General features: G+C 40.8%; 1 protein-coding gene across 1 annotated transcript; it reads right to left on the reverse strand.

The window, feature by feature from the left end:
* Positions 1-87: 87 nt before the first annotated feature.
* abhd18 (abhydrolase domain containing 18) lies at positions 88-16,467 on the reverse strand. Its single transcript, XM_033974074.2, has 14 exons — positions 16,237-16,467; positions 13,051-13,153; positions 12,210-12,294; positions 11,995-12,095; positions 8,740-8,815; positions 7,581-7,665; positions 7,367-7,394; positions 6,343-6,481; positions 6,040-6,129; positions 3,512-3,613; positions 3,194-3,435; positions 872-1,011; positions 540-702; positions 88-436 (listed from the first exon to the last, which is right to left on the reverse strand). The coding sequence occupies exons 2-14, from the start codon at positions 13,140-13,142 to the stop codon at positions 376-378; spliced, it is 1,404 nt and encodes a 467-aa protein (XP_033829965.1). The 5' UTR covers positions 13,143-13,153; positions 16,237-16,467; the 3' UTR covers positions 88-375.

The following is a 16,467-nucleotide window of genomic DNA, read 5'->3' on the forward strand; positions in this document are numbered from 1 at the left end:
CATCTACAAAACTGAGAAAAAAAACAACTAAATAAAACAGCCAGTGTTCTGAATATCATGTTTATTATTACAGACAGTCTCATGGTCAGGAAGGGATGACAGGTCAATCAATATTCATGGTTGTTGAATAATCTTTGATAGAAGTCAACATAGTGAGGACAGCCATTCAGTGAAATGTCACTGGCACATGAAAGTATTTGCAATTAGGTACAAAACAAAACACTGAACAGCTTGTGCTAAAGGGCTGGGGGATTTACAGCAGTGTTAGTCACAATCATTCCACATTTGCAGGAGGTACAGTTAGTCATAAGTCACACATCCAAACCACAATAAGTTTGTACAGCTGCCAGCCTGGTGCAGGAGAGCTCAGGTCTATCATTGGAAGGTGTCAGGATACTTTTGGCAGAATCTCTCAAATGCATCATAGATGGCTTGTCTGAAAGAGACACATACAGATCAGTCAGACTTCAGATTAATATTTTTTACAGCCACTGCTGTAAACAGATGAGCAAGAGATGTTGTTAGAGAGAAGGACTTACCTGAAGATGTTTTGTTTGAACAGGTATGCACTGATGTGGCCTCCTTTCAGGTAGCGCACCTCACAGCCAGGCCAGATGTCCCGCAAGCTCAGCACTCCAGTGCGGGGCACATAGGCATCCATGGTGGCTTGGACCACAATGATGAGACTGGGGTCTACAGGGACTGTCACAAACATGAACATGTGTGATCAGCTTTTTGTCCAAGCACATTTACACGTGCGTTTTTGTTTTTTGTTTTATTGTTGTACCATTTGTATAGAATCTTTAAGTGTTTAGAAAACCACTATATAAATAACAAAGTATTGTTATTATTATTGTGTTCATAAACTTGCCAGAAAAGTTTGCCATGTGAGTGCATTCATCCATCACCCCTTTCATGAAACTAATGGCCTCACTGTGCAGCCGCGACCCTTGAGAGGATTGGAACAAACCTCCTTGTCTCTCCGTCAGCTGTGCCTCATTGCCCTGTACACTGTTAAGGGACAAAGAAAAAGCAGAACCATGAACATACTCCAATTAGTCTAATATGTAGGTAATAGGTAAATGGTAAAATAGGTAGTCTAAGAACAAGCTACATATAATATATGGCAACTGGTGACATAAGAACCAAACGCTGACACCTATAAAAAAAAAATTAAAAAAAATCCAGAAAAAAAATTGCAAAAAAGACATAAGGTTAAGTACAGTAGGTACACTGTGTAGACGCGTCACTGTCAGCTCTCAGGACATTAAAAGGAACGTAGAAGAGATGTGTAAATATATAGTTAATTGACCTGACAGAGGCTGTGAAACGCTCTTCTTCTCATTTGACTGTCAAGCCCCAAATAAAGTGAATTTTTTATTACTCCTGCTGCCTTCCAAATCGCATGTGATTGTTTTAACTTTGTGAATGTGGAAATCATAAGTATTGCATAATTCCATCCATCCATCCATTTTCTTCCACTTATCTGGGGCCGAGTTGCGGGGGCAGCAGTCTAAGCTGGGACTCCCAGAGTTCCCTCACCCTGGACACGTTCTCTAGCTCCTCCGGTGGGAGCCCAAGTCGATCCCCTGGCCAGCTGAAAGACATAGTCCTTCCAGTGTATCCTGGGACTTCCCTTCCCCGGGGCCACCTCCCGGTGGGACATGCCCGGAACACCTCCCCAGGAAGGCGTCAAGGAGGCATCCGGTACAGATGCCTGAGCCACCTCAACTAGTTCCTCTCGACGTGTAGGCGCAGCGGCTCTACTGCGAGCTCCCCCCGTGTGACCGAGCTCCTCACTCTATCCCTAAGGGTGCGCCCGGCCACCCTACGGAGGAAACCCATTTTGTATCTGTGATCTTGTCGTTTCGGTCATTACCCAGAGCTCATGACCACAGGGGATGGTAGGAGCGTAGATTGACTGGTAAATTGAGAGCTTTGCCATCCGGCTCAGCTCCTTTACCAAAACGGACCGATACAACGACCGCATCACTGCAGATGCTGCAACGATCCACCTGTCAATCTCACGCTCCATCCTTCCCTCACTCTTGAACAAGACCCCGAGATACTTGAACTCCTCCACTTGAGGCAGAGACTCACCACCCGGAGAGGGCAAACCACCTTTTCCCGGTCGAGAACCGTGGCCTTGGATTTGGAGGAGCTGATTCTCATCCCAGCCTCTTCACACTCGGCTGCAAACCGCCCCAGTACTTCCAGTGTCCACCACTGGGTGTGGGGATTGCCGCTGCGACAAGCACCACAGACCTTACAACCACAGCTACGAGCAGCTGCATCGACAAAAGAGGTGAAGAACTTGACCCACTGTCTTCACCCGAGTGTCCAAGACACGCAGCCAGAGATCAGATGACACAACAACAAAGTCAATCATCGACCTCCAACCAAGGGTGTCCTGGTGCCACATGCACCGATGGACACCCTTGTGCTCGAACATGGTGTTTATTATGGACAAACTGTGACTAGCACAGAAGTCCAATAACAAAACACCGCTCGGGTTCAGATCAGGCAGACCGTTCCTCTAAATCACGCCCCTCCAAGTGTCACTGTCATTACCCACATGGGCATTGAAGTCCCCCAGGAGAACAACGAAGTCCCCGGTTGGTGCATTGTCTAGTACCCCTCCCAGGGACTCCAACAAGGCACTGCTGTTTGGCCCATAGGCCGACAACAGTGAGAGACCTGTCACCGACCCGAAGGCACAGGCACCCTCTCATTCACCGGGGTGAACTCCAACACGTGGCGGCTGAGCTGTGAGGCAATGAGCAAGCCCACACCAGCTCCAGAGCCCAAGGTGTGCGTGGAGGTGAGGCCGGCTCATCATGACTCCTCCCGCAGGTGGTGGGTCCACGGGAGGCCAGCCCCAGGTCACTCCTTTGGGCTGTGCCCGTCCGGGTCCCATGGAGAAAGGCCTGGCCACCCCAGGCCTGGCTCCAGGATGGGGCCCCCGGTAACGCCAGGGCGCCATAACTGGCCTTGTTCTATTATTCGTCATGTGGGGGCTTCTGCCTAATTATTATTCATTAAGCCTAGGGATGGGTGATATAACAGTTCCAGTATTGGTAGTATCAATACTTGCTCAAATGAGTATCTAGCATCAAAACTAGTTTTAGTATTGATTAATATCAGATTTTTGATATTTTTGACAAGCCTATGAGACGCTTCTGCTTTTTCATACCTTTTCTGGGGATCAGGGCTCATTTGAATGTTGGTTAACGGGGACATTGTCTGCTTCACACTGTGTTGTGAGTATGTTTTTCCAAAATGCTGAATAGAGTCACTTCCAGTGTCCTGTCTCCTGGTGAGCGGAGAGAAGCGGTCCATAGACAGAAGGCCGTGTCCAGTCAAGCCAAGCAGCCGGTCCCGACTCTCTGAGCTCCCACAGCTTGCAGGCTCCTGAGCCATCTTAAAGGAATCCACCTAGTTCCACACAACATTCAGCTTTGGTTGGACCACATCACACTAGTGGTGGAGGAGGACAACAAAGCAGCCATACCCCGCAGTATTCCAAAAGATGGATTATCTCCTTCTCATAGACAGAGTTAAAGGTGTACTGTTTTTCTAACTCACTCCAGTTTACGGCTCTACTCAAGACGCCCTAAAACACAGAAATCACATGTCAGCACATTATACGGCAATAGATGCTTTGGAGCTGACGTCAGCATCACACCCCCATGGAATGTTGTTAACTGGAAGCACTGCTCCGTCTGAAGATCTGTTATCAAGTTAGACTATAATCTGAGCTTTGTTTTAACTACAGTTAAGTTACAGTTACAGTTTGTTGAAACTACAACAGGAGAGCTGATTTGTGTTGCTAAACAGGTCCCTCTCAAATGACCTTACAGTCACAAGCTAGCTAGCATTAGCCCCCTTTAGTTAGTCACCTTTTTGTTGAACATCAAACATCTAAACAGGTCCATGAACACTCAGTGACCACAGGCTCTGGAAAATGTGTTGTTTAAATCCATTTTGTATTTTTTCTTCAGTTTGAGACAGTCTTACAACTTTTTTGGCTGTTTGCTAATCTGTGCATTGTGTGACCACAGTAACCGCTGAATTGTTCACCATACACACGTGGACAAAATTGTTGGTACCCATCAGTTAATAAAAGAAAAACTCACAGTGGTCACAGAAAAAACTTGAATCTGACAAAAGTAATAATAAAAAAAATATATGAAATTTAACCAATGAAAGTCAGAAATTGCTTTTCATCCATACTTCAACAGAATTATTTAAAAAATAAAGTCATGAAACTGAAACTGCTCCAGTTGTCTCAGGTTTGAAGGGTGCCTTTTCCAGACGGCATGTTTCAGCTCCTTCCAAACATGCTCAATAGGATTTAGGTCAGGGCTCATAGAACACTTTAGAATAGTCCTATGTTTTCCTCTTAGCTATTCTTGGGAGTTTTTGGCTGTGTGTTTTGTCGTTGTCCTGTTGCAAGACCCATGACCTGTGACTGAGACCAAGCTTTCTGACACTGGCCAGCACATTTCTCTCTAGAATCCCTTGATAGTCTTGAGATTTCATTGTACCCTGCACAGATTCAAGACACCCTGTGCCAGATGCAGCAAAGCCCCAGAACATAACAGAGCCTCCTCCATGTTTCACAGTAGGGACAGTGTTCTTTTCTTGATATGCTTCATTTTTCCATCTGTGAATATTGGACAGATGAGACAAAAGTGATTTTTTTTTGCCAAGGCACGTCAGCTCTTAGAACATTCTCCCAGAAGCTTTGTGGCTTATCAACATGTAGTTTGGCAAATTCAAATCTGGCTTTTTTAATGATTTGTTTTCAACAATGGTGTCCTCCTTGGTCATCTCCCATTAAGTCCATTTGGCTCAAACAATGGATGGTGTGATCTGACACTGATGTTCCTTGAGCTTGAAGTTCACCTTTAATCTCTTTAGAAGTTTTTCTGGGCTCTTTTGTTACCATTCATATTATCCGTCTCTTTGATTTTTCATCAATTTTCCTCCTGTGGCCACGTCCAGGGAGGTTGGCTACAGTCCCATGGAGCTTAATATTCTGAATAATATGTGCAACTGTAGTCATAGGAACATCAAGCTGCTTGGAGATGGTCTTATAAACAAACATGTTAAAGGTAAAGGCTATAATTTTTTTTCTAATTACCTGAGACAACTCTTTCCTTTGCTTCCTCTGGTCCATGTTGAGTGTGGTACACACCGTGTCACCAAACAGCACAGTGACGACCTGTAGCCCTATATATAGGCCCACTGACATTTCTAGGGGTACCATTATTTTTGTCCAGGCCTGTTTGATGAGTTTATTTTTTTAAATAATGCTGATGAAACATGGTTGAAAAGCAATGACTTTCATTGGTTAAATTTCATAGAATTTTTATTTATTATTACTTTTGTCAGATTCAAGTTATTTCTGTGAGCATTGTGAGTTTTTCTTTCATTCTACGCATTTTGTAAAAATAATGCTTAAAGTGTCACAAAAATGTGTTTCTTATGTTTCAGTTTTGGCTAGCTTTTGAATTGAATTTTCCCTAGCGTGATGCCATCAGTATGGCGCTCTCTAAAATAGAACTCTCCACTTCCTGTAATTTTCAACATATTTTAAAACTTTTTTTTTTATTTTCGAGAATTATCAAAACTTGTCATACCTGCTTTAACCTTCTAATGATGTTGTGTAACCTTCTAAAGATGTTGATGTTCAGTAGTCAAATGATTATTTCTATTGCACATTTAGGACATTTGAACCAAATAAAGATTGAAATACACTGACTGAACGCAGCGTACAAACAAAGTGCATTATGTATTATTATTATTTTTCTGTGTGTGTTTTATGCTCTGTATAGTTCAGATAACGATAATAATCATCAAAATACAACTTTGATACATCTAGCTTTAGATATTGTGCTCAGTTTGACATTGTGAAGTTGTGATCCAGGAAATGGTCCTCTGTGTTTTTAAAGTCCATACATCTTTCTAGACTCATTGTCATTGATTTACATTCAAATACAGTGAGATACAGAAATGGTATATTTTTGTGCTTACAGTGGTGAAGACACTGGAAGCTGTGGACCATGACAGGCAGGGAATCAGCGGGATCGGCTTCGGCCAGTTTGTCACTGCCAATGACGCCATCTGAAAACAATCATTTTAAAAAATTGCGTACTGTATTCCAATGTACAGGTGTGTACACTTCAGTTAACTGAACAACAAACTTGTATGTGAAACAGAGGCTCTATCAGTTTTCAACAACACACAAAATTGCAAAAAGTCTGTAGAACCTCTATCACCCATCCAGAGAGCTGGCTCAGGAGGGTCAAGTCATATGAATAAGAAATAGTTCCTTACATAACCTCCCATGGAGATGCCAGTCATTCCCAGTGGCCAATATCCTTCTTTTTCAAGCCAGCGGAGGAGCACAGTGGACTCCAGGATCAAAGCCCCTCCCATCACAAACAAGTCTGAAACGTTCTTCAGACAGGAGCGCCTGTGAAACATGTCACATATGATGTTCTTTCAGAGAATAAGAGCTCAGAGAAACTGTTTAGGTGGTGCTGAATGTGCATCAAATATTACAGACATGTACTACTCCTGGTTCATTATATGAGATATTATGGTTTGTGTTTGTGGCTTGGTTTGAGTGTGTCATGAGCATTTCTAACAGGACCAGGACACCAGCCTGGCCATCTGTAAATATCTAAACTAAGTCTAGTCTGGTAAAAGAATAAAAAAAGAACAAGAACAAATGAGGGCTGGGTATAACATTTATGTAGCTGCTCCTTCCAGGGGTCCATTTTAGCCCGTGAGGAGGTGATGAGTTTTATAAGGAGCACCTATTTTGATAATGATCATGAGATGGAAGGGAAATCAAACCAGCCCATCACCAAAAAAAAAAAGCCTGTATTGACAAGCCTGTTAAACACATTACAAGTGTTTAACAGGCTTGTCAATACATCTCAAAGCGGTTCACTGTAGTCATTTTCCAGTGTCTTGCCTAAGGACACAATAACAGAATATGGTCTGAGTGGGAATCAAACTTCAGAACTTGGTTGGAGTTGGTATACGAATGCTAAAACCACTGAGCCACAATCGCTCAATTACTGTGTAAAAGGACAATAGAATCACTTTTAATCCCTTTTAAATTGCATTGCATTAATGTTCATTTTTTAATGTTAGTTTTACATGCAAAACCATCATGTTTAGCCCTTGGTCACATTAAATGTAGGAAAACAATGACTTGCTATGTTTAAGTGAAAAGGTTCCTAAACACATGAAGTGAAAAGCACTTTAAAATGCACATACATTTTTTAATATAAAATTCACTTCACTTAAAATTCCCAAGATTATATTGTGAAGGATCAAAAGTACTTACAGCTGGTCTTTTGGTTTGCGGAGGCCATGTGAGGACAGAGCTTAAGGAAACAAACAAAGTGTAGCAAACTGTAAAAGAGCAAGTGTCTGTATACTGATGTCTGTATGAGCACAAATAGTGTTTATTCAAAAAGATCCAAAAGCATAACCCCAGAGACATAGTAACAGCAGCACTATCTGGGCTCATGATGTTTGAGAGGCAGGTGCAAGGATATAATATGGATTCTCCAGGAGCAGTGAGGCCATTCCTGCTTCTTTTATCATAGGTCTGGCCATGAGGGTCCGCCGCCTCCAAAAGAACTGCGCAGGGGAATAGTTTACAGTTAACTATAACCTGGTATAGACAAACACATGGCCCCAAAATGCACTAAAATATGTCATGCGTGGGGATAGCCTGATGTATTAGCGAGCTGATATATTGGAACGATATTTACATTTTTTGTTGTACTGGCTTAAAATGATATCTAGCATAGGCCAAGTAACTGCTTAAAAAGGGAGTTTTTCACAGCTATAGGGTATTAACTGCTAACACATAACATATCTGGGGTTTTGCACAGAATCTTACAGCTAAATGTAAGGAGGGTTCAAATAGGGCCTGAGAGACATCACTAAAATGCTCAAACATGCATGGGTGACATCTAAAGCCTCTTCAGGTGTGTTATTGATGAGGGAACAACATTATAACATGGTAGAAACTCTTGGTTTCTGCTCTATTGCATGAAGAACAGGTGCAGAGGCACGGGGATCGTTCTGTACATCTTTATTGTTGGTTACAGTAACAATACAGTCGGGTTAAAGTCAGCGTCCAGCAAAATTCAAAGCAGAGTCAAGTGAGAAGTGTCCTAAGTGGTGTTTGAAGCAGAGTCTAGTGCAGAGTCTAAACAATGTGAGATTGCACCAATGTTTTATACAACTCCCAGAGTGGGGGTTGCACATTCTACAGAAACAAAATTTAAAGCAAAATCAAACAATGTGCTTGCATCAGTGTCTTATAATCCTCCTAGAGTGGGGCTCACACATTCCAGATAATGAAAGGGGCTACAGATAAGAAATGTGGCCAGAACATAGCTATTATCTTCTGTTAAGCAATGTATTAGATTTGTATATTGTCCACAAAATCTTAAATAATTCATTTTGCATAATACCCCTACTTTAAAAGGAAAGACATAATACTTTATTTTAAAACTTTAGTGTGAAGAGAGCCCTGCACAAAATATGATTACATTGTCCTGTTATGCATAGAAGTAAAAATGGTTGCCTAACAATTATTTCTGTTAGTATTACTTTTACTGTTATAGTTACTATGCAGAGCAGAGCATTATTTTGTGGAAAAATATGAACAACGGCCCTACATATTGAAGTCAGGAATCTTACATGATCTCCGGTCCCTGCCAGATGGACACAGACTGGCCTGTTCTTCTGCCACCTTTTGGGAACAATGAACTGGAATCTGAGGGGAAACGGGCACAGGTCTGTAACACTTAAACACCACAATCATTCATATTTTACACGTATATGTGTGTGTGTATGTGTATATTATATATACATACATACACACACATATACCCCTGGACAAAACTGTTGGTACCTGTCGGTTAATAAAAGAAAAACTCACAATGGTCACAGAAATAACTTGAATCTGACAAAAGTAATAATAAATAAAAATTCTATGAAATTTAACCAATGAAAGTCAGACATTGCTTTTCATCCATGCTTCAACAGAATTATTTTAAAAAAAAATAACTAATGAAACAGGCCTGGACAAAAATGAGGTACCCTTAACTTAATATTTTGTTGCACAACCTTTTGAAACAATCACTGCAATCAAAGGATTCCTGTAACTGTCAATGAGACTTCTGCTCCTCTCAGGAGGTATTTTGGCCCACTCCTCATGAGCAAACTGCTCCAGTTGTTTCAGGTTTGAAGGGCGCCTTTTCCAGACGGCATGTTTCAGCTCCTTCCAAAAATGCTCAATAGGATTTAGGTCAGGGCTAATAGAAGTACACTTTAGAATAGTCCAATGTTTCTTTCCATTCTTGGGTGTTTTTAGCTGTGTGTTTTGGGTCATTGTCCTGTTACAAGACCCATGACCTGTGACTGAGACCAAACTTTCTGACACTGGCAGCACATTTCTCTCTAGAATCCCTTGATAGTCTTGAAATTTCATTGTACCCTGCACAGATTCAAGAACCTGTGCCAGATGCAGCAAAGCAAGTCCAGAACATAACAGAGCCTCCTCCATGTTTCACAGTAGGGACAGTGTTCTTTTCTTGATATACTTAATTTTTCCATCTGTGAACATAGAGCTGATGTGCCTTTGCAAAAAAGTTTCATTTTTGTCTGATCTGTCCATAGGACATTCTCCCAGGAACTTTTTGGCTTATTAACATGTAGTTGGGCAAATTCCTATCTGGCTTTTTTATGATTTGTTTTCAACCATGGTGTTCTCCTTGGTCGTCTCCCATTAAGTCCATTTGCCTTCTGGGCTCTTTTGTTACCATTCGTCTTATCCGTCTCTTTGATTTGTCATAAATTTTCCTCCTGCGGCCACGTCCAGGGAGGTTGGCTACAGTCCCATGGATCTTACATTTCTGAATAATATGTGCAACTGTAGTCACAGGAACATCAGGCTGCTTGGAGATGGTCTTATAGCCTTTACCTTTAACATGATTGTCTATAATTTTCTTTCTAATATCCTGAGACAATTCTTTCCTTTGCTTCCTCTGGTCCATGTTGAGTGTGGTACACACTATGTCACCAAACAGCACAGTGATGACCTATAGCCCTATATATAGGTCCATTGATCCACTGATTACAACACTGTAGACGTCTGTGATGCTAATTAGTGGACACACCTTGGATTAACATGTCCCTTTGGTCACATTATTTTCAGTCTTTTCTAGGGGTAATATCATTTTTGTCCAGGCCTGTTTCATGAGTTAAGTTTTTCAGTCAAGTTTATTTTTTCTGTTGAATCATGGTTAAAAAAAATCTGACTTTCATTGGTTAAATTTCTAAGAATTTTTATTTATTATTACTTTTGTCAGATTCAAGTTACTTCCGTGAGTGACCATTGTGAGTTTTTCTTTCATTAACCGAAGAGTACCAACAATTTTGTCCACACACAGGTCCCTCGCAATATCGCAGTTCACGCTTTTCTATTCTGCACACTTTTTTACAGAGTATGAACGCACATTGTGCTCTGCGTCCCGACTGGCCTAGGGACTGCAGAACACCGTCAATCAATCTCCTCCATGCCGCATCTCCTGCACAGCACAGAATGTGTTCAGCCTGCCAAATTTACATAAATATTCGATCAACATATCAGCAGAGCTACTCCAGGACAAAGAGGCACGGTCAGAGGGACTGTGAAATATGCATGATTCACTATTAATTAATTAAAACAAGAGAGAAATTTGAGAAAATGTTAATGCTTGCCTAAGAAAAGTGTATAATGTTTGTGGTGAGGGGTTATACAGCCTTAAAACATACTACTTCATGGATTTTGCCTATTGGTTATTTGTAGAACGTAACCCCCGTGATAAACGAGGGACCACTGTATATATGTAATTTCAAACAAAATAGTATAAATGTCACTTACTGCGTATATTTAATTTTTAAGCAGTCCGTTTTAACCATTGTGGTCTCTTTTATAAGGTTATTATAAAACAATGAGCAACAAAGTCTAAATTTGTTGTGCCAATATATAATCCAGGTTATTTTAGACAATTTTAGACTATTGAGGGCCACCATACACTCCTATATTAATGGGAAACACTGATCACTGATCACACTATATCAGTGGCTCTCAAACTTTACACACCAAGAAAAGATTTGGCTTTCCAAGTACCATCAGATCTAAGCCAGGTCTATAAACAGGATTAGTCCACATCTAGTCTAATTCTAAACCAGGTGTACATCATTTCCACTGTTGTTCTAAACCAGAAATGATCCAAAGGAGGACAGAAAAGTGGGTAAAACTCCAAATTAGACAAACCCACAAGCTGTCCAAGCACCACCTGAAGGAGCTTGTGTAGCACCAGCTAAACATACCCCAGTTTGAGAAACACTGATTTATGTATAGACAGTGTTTATCAATGAGAAGACAGAAGACAGTTTAAATGTTAGAATGAGACTTTGTGGCTCATTTTATTATTACCGACATTCAAAACTTGCCAAGGACCACAGATGAAGAATAGCTTGTGGCTAAATCTGGTGTAGAGTATATTTTGTCTTTGAGATCAATGTAATCTGTGCACTGTACTGGTTTTAAATAAATAAAAAAGAAAATTAACTACACTGGTCAGAAAGGTCTGCTTAAAAATAAAGTATTCACAGTAATTGTACAAAAGCCGTAATACTGTATGCAGTTATGCGGATTGTTTTGTTTTAATGAATGAAATAAAATATTAAATTGAAAAAATTGAAAATTGAACTGGCATGCATACTGCATGGGCTTAAATTATGCAAAAAATGTGCCACTATAGTCTCAACAAAGTCTATGGGAAACACAGTTTTCCCCATCCCTCTGTGGACTTATGCAGTCTGAAGTGCTGATTACATATAGGCTCTCCAGTGATCTGAGAGCTCCTTAAATGGGCCGATGGTCCAATCTGATGTGTGTGATACCTGGCTTTAATGGCTTCAGGTGGAAGTATTTCAGGGACCAGGTGGACCAGAGGAGAAATGAAATGGCCATTGTGTATGTGGCAATCAGAGTGCTCCTCGCTCTGCACAAAGGACAATCACTCAGATTATATTTTCACTAAAATCATGCAGTGACTGCACATATACACACATGTATGCACACACACACACAAACACACGCACAAATGGACACACACCTTGTCGATATAAACTGGATAGTTCTCAGGCACCAGGCGCTTACATTTTTCCCTGTCTCCTATCAGTTTACGAAACTCAAAGATTCTAGAAAAAAAGAGAAGAGCAAAATGCAGTAAGAAATCTTCACATCGTCACAGAGTCGGGGCGTTACTAAAGGCATGTACTGAAATATGTATCATCATGTAATTTGGAGTCAAGAGGGTAGGGATAGGGTTAAGATACACTTTATTGTCCCAATAGGGAAATTTGTCCTCTGCATTTGACGCATTCTTCAGTGCCAGTGGACAACCATCAGCATCAGTTGGCGCAACAATGCCTCATTCAGGCACCCATCTCCAGATCTTGAGCCAGGCTTGGTCATGACTCTCTTCACTGTAGTGATTTCCCAAAGAGGATACCCACCCAGACACAGGCAGACATATGCAAACTCAACAGAAAGGCCCAGGTCAAACCAGGAACTTCTTGCTGTGAGTTGATAAAAAAAAAAAAAAGGGGTGCATGCATGTGCGTTTCCTTCTCTAATCATAGCTGTAGCTGGTGTAATCATGTGTCACGTTTTTACACTAGTATATTGTTACTTTAAGTGAAAGTATTTTAAGTATTCTGACTACAGTACTCTGTTTGCAAGTACTCAATATACTGCATCACTGGTCACAGTATACAGCATTTGTCAGAACAAACTATACTATAAGGAATGTGCTATACTCTTGCCTGAAAACATCAAGGAACCATCACTGCCAATATTGCATTAGAGGTATTATTCAAGTATTACTACACTTTATAAAATAAGATTCTGTCATCCAGTTGCCTTGTCCAAGAGCTGGCGGGAATGTATCTTACCTCTTGAGATCCTCGGGTTTCCCCCATCCTCCGATGAAAAGCTTGGTAAGGAGCAGCCTTCTGTAGAAGACATCCAGGCGACTCACACCCATGGACCTGGCATCTCCATACAAGACAAGAACACAGTGGTTCATTTCAGTCTGATCAAAATAGAAAAAATCTCTTGCAGGCCAAAACATGAGAGAACGCAATTATTACACTCAGTTTTCCTTTAACCTATATATGGCTAGGCCTGTCATGATTATGAATTTTGAAGCACAATATATTGCTTCAGTAAATATAGACGATAAAGATCATATTGAAATCAAAAAAAGAATTATCCAAAAAAAGTATTCTAAATGTACAATATTGTCTAAAGGCATGAGCTGCAATAAATAAATAGCAGAATGCAACATTTAAGTAATTAGATTGTATAGTTTTAGTTCATAAATCAACCTTTTACAGCTCAAATCTTATCATATTGGAGAAAAAAAATTCCACTTGTATACAGTGGGTACGGAAAGTATTCAGACCCCTTTAAATTTTTCACTCTTTGTTATATTGCAGCCATTTGCTAAAATCATTTAAGTTCATTTTTTCCTCATTAATGTACACACAGCTCACCATATTGACAGAGAAACACGAAATTGTTGACATTTTGACATTGATTTATTAAAAAAGAAAAACTGAACACAGCCATAATTATTCAGACCCTTTGCTGTGGCCCTCATATATTTAATTCAGGTTCTGTCCATTTCTTCTGCACCTTCATTGAAGTCCAGCTGTCTTTGATTATACTGATCGACTTGATTAGGAAGGCCACACACTTGTCTATATAAGACCTTACAGCTCACAGTTCATGTCAGAGCAAATGAGAATAATGAGGTCAAAGGAACTTCCTGAAGAGCTCAGAGACAGAAAAAAAATTTCTGCTGCACTTAAGGTTCCTAGGAGCACAGTGGCCTCCATAATCCTTAAATGGACGACATTTGGGACGATCAGAACCCTTCCTAGAGCTGGCCATTCGCCAAACTGAGCAATTGGGGGAGAAGAGCCTTGGTGAGAGAGGTAAAGAAGAACCCAAAGATCACTGTGACTGAGCTCCAGAGATGCAGTGGGGAGATGGGAGAAAGTTCTAGAAAGCCAGCCATCATTGCAGCCCTCCACCAGTCGGGGCTTTATGGCAGAGTGGCCTGGCAGAAGCCTCTCTTCAGTGCAAGACACATGAAAGCTTGCTAGAGAGTTTGCTAAAAAAAACACCTGAAGGACTCCAAGATGGTGACCAATAAGATTCTCTGGTCTGATGAGACCAAGATAGAACTTTCTGGCCTTAATTCTAAGCTGTATGTGTGGAGAAAACTAGGCACTGCTCATCACCTGTCCAATACAGTCCCAACAGTGAAGCAGGTGGTGGCAGCATCATGCCTTGGGGGTCTTTTCAGCTGCAGGGACAGGACGACTGGTTGCAATCAAAGGAAAGATGAATGTGGCCAAGTACAGGGATATCCTCCAGAGTACTCAGGACCTCAGACTGAGCCCAAAGTTCAGTTTCCAAAAAGACAATGACCCTAGGCATGCAACTAAAATAATGAAGGAGTAGCTTCAGGACAACTCCATGACTGTTCTTGAATGGTTCAGCCAAAGCCCTGATTTAAACCCAATTGAGCATCTCTGGAGAGATGAAAAAGGCTGTCCAAAAAAAGATCACAATCCAACCTGACAGAACTGGAGAGTATCTGCAAGGAAGAATGGCAAAGGATCCCCAAATCCAGATGTGAAAAACTTGTTGCATCATTCTGAAAAAGACTCATGGCTGTATTTGTTCAAAAGGTGCTTCTACTAAATACTGCACAAAGGGTCTGAATACTGATGGCTGTGTGATATTTGAGTTTTTCGTTTTAAATCATTCTCAAAAAATTTCAACAATTTTGTGTTTCCCTGTCAATATGGTGTGCTGTGTGTACATTAATGAGGAAAAAATGAACTTAAATGATTTTAGCAAATGGCTGCAATATAACAAAGTGTGAAAAATTTAAGGGGGGCTGAATACTCTCCGCACCCGCTGTAAAGAAAAAAGTACTCATGATAAATGATGACCCCCCAAAAGATACTGTTCCATCCATCATACATTAAAATATAAGTCAATATAGTATTTATTGTGAAAGGCATAGTCAGTACTCTCCAAATATAAAAGGTGGCGTTCACATTCTGGAATTGAATGTCATAAATTCAGATGGTGGGCATGGGCCTATGTAAAGATCTAATGATTTTAAACACTGCAGAATGTGTAACTCTTGTAAAAGAGTATTCAATTAGAAAGGAATATTTGGGTAGAATTAATTGCAAACAGGAATTCAATTAGCCTATAGTTGTTTTTGTTTGTTTTTTTCAAAAAAGCAAGAATAAGTCAATTCAAAGCTTATTAGACCTGAAGATATTTTTAAAGAAGCTCTGAAATGGATAAAAGTAACCACCAATCTGACCAGTGATATTGCCCCCACAACATGTTCAGGAGCAAAACTTAGTTGTGAGTCTGTAACAGCACATCTGCACAAATCATGCGTCTGGAGTGCACATCATGACGCTTTAAATGGGAAAGAAGACATGGAAAATTCCTCCACAAAAGTGCTTTGTACTTGGAGCCTTTTTAAGAAATATAGTGAAGTAGAAAGCACTGAGTAAATGTACTTAGTTACTCACCACCTCTGCACAAATGTTGAACCTGATCAGTGCTATTGGATCCACAAACTTCTGAATATGAATCTTCTCCTTTCAAATGACAATTACATGTTAGGGTTTGAATAGCAGCACTACTTTCTGAAGTTATTGTGAAAAAGTAATTTGTTTCTTTATATTGACAGAGAAAACGTTGCCAGTTTTTTCGACTCTGGTGATAAGCTCAGTAATTGCAGACATATAAACCACAAACCAGGTCAACAAATCTGCAGTCTGACATTTAAAGAGCAAATTCCATCATATAATTAAGACCTGTTCTCCAGTTCAGTTTATGATGTCACATGAAAAGATGCAGTTTGTTAGGACAGGACAAAAGTGAACCAAAGGACATGCTTCCCCTACAGAGGGAGAGGAAGTTGTCCATCGCCAGGTCAGGGACAATAGAGCAGACACAAAGTCCTTTATCTGACACCCACTGCACACTTATTATAACCCATTTAGATTACGAGCAATAATCTAGTTGTTTCTTACCTCAAGCGGCTCCAGACGTGTTTTCAGCCCGTGGTGAGTGTCCTTCCCCCGGTGGACAGCTGAGGTGACCGCGCAGAGAAGAGCAGACAGTCCAGGCTCTGCCGACTCCAGACAGACTACTTCCGCCCACAATAAAACCCCTTAAACAAGACGAATACAGTCCACGTGGGATCAGAGATTTAAAGAGAATAAGCTATGGGGCAAATTCATCATTAAATCATTTGCTGCCAC

The sequence above is a fragment of the Periophthalmus magnuspinnatus genome, chromosome 10, assembly GCF_009829125.3.
Source record: "Periophthalmus magnuspinnatus isolate fPerMag1 chromosome 10, fPerMag1.2.pri, whole genome shotgun sequence".
Classification (NCBI taxonomy): Eukaryota; Metazoa; Chordata; class Actinopteri; order Gobiiformes; family Gobiidae; genus Periophthalmus; species Periophthalmus magnuspinnatus.

Excerpts from the sequence above, each read along its gene's own strand:
- abhd18 (XM_033974074.2), bottom strand. The coding sequence starts at position 13,142 with ATGGGTGTGAGTCGCCTGGATGTCTTCTACAGAAGGCTGCTCCTTACC. Across the intron at positions 8,816-11,994 it reads CCTGAAGCCATTAAAGCCAG|ATTCCAGTTCATTGTTCCCA; the intron begins GTATCACACACA and ends GTTTCCCCTCAG. Across the intron at positions 6,130-6,342 it reads GCATCTCCATGGGAGGTTAT|ATGGCGTCATTGGCAGTGAC; the intron begins GTAAGGAACTAT and ends GATTGTTTTCAG.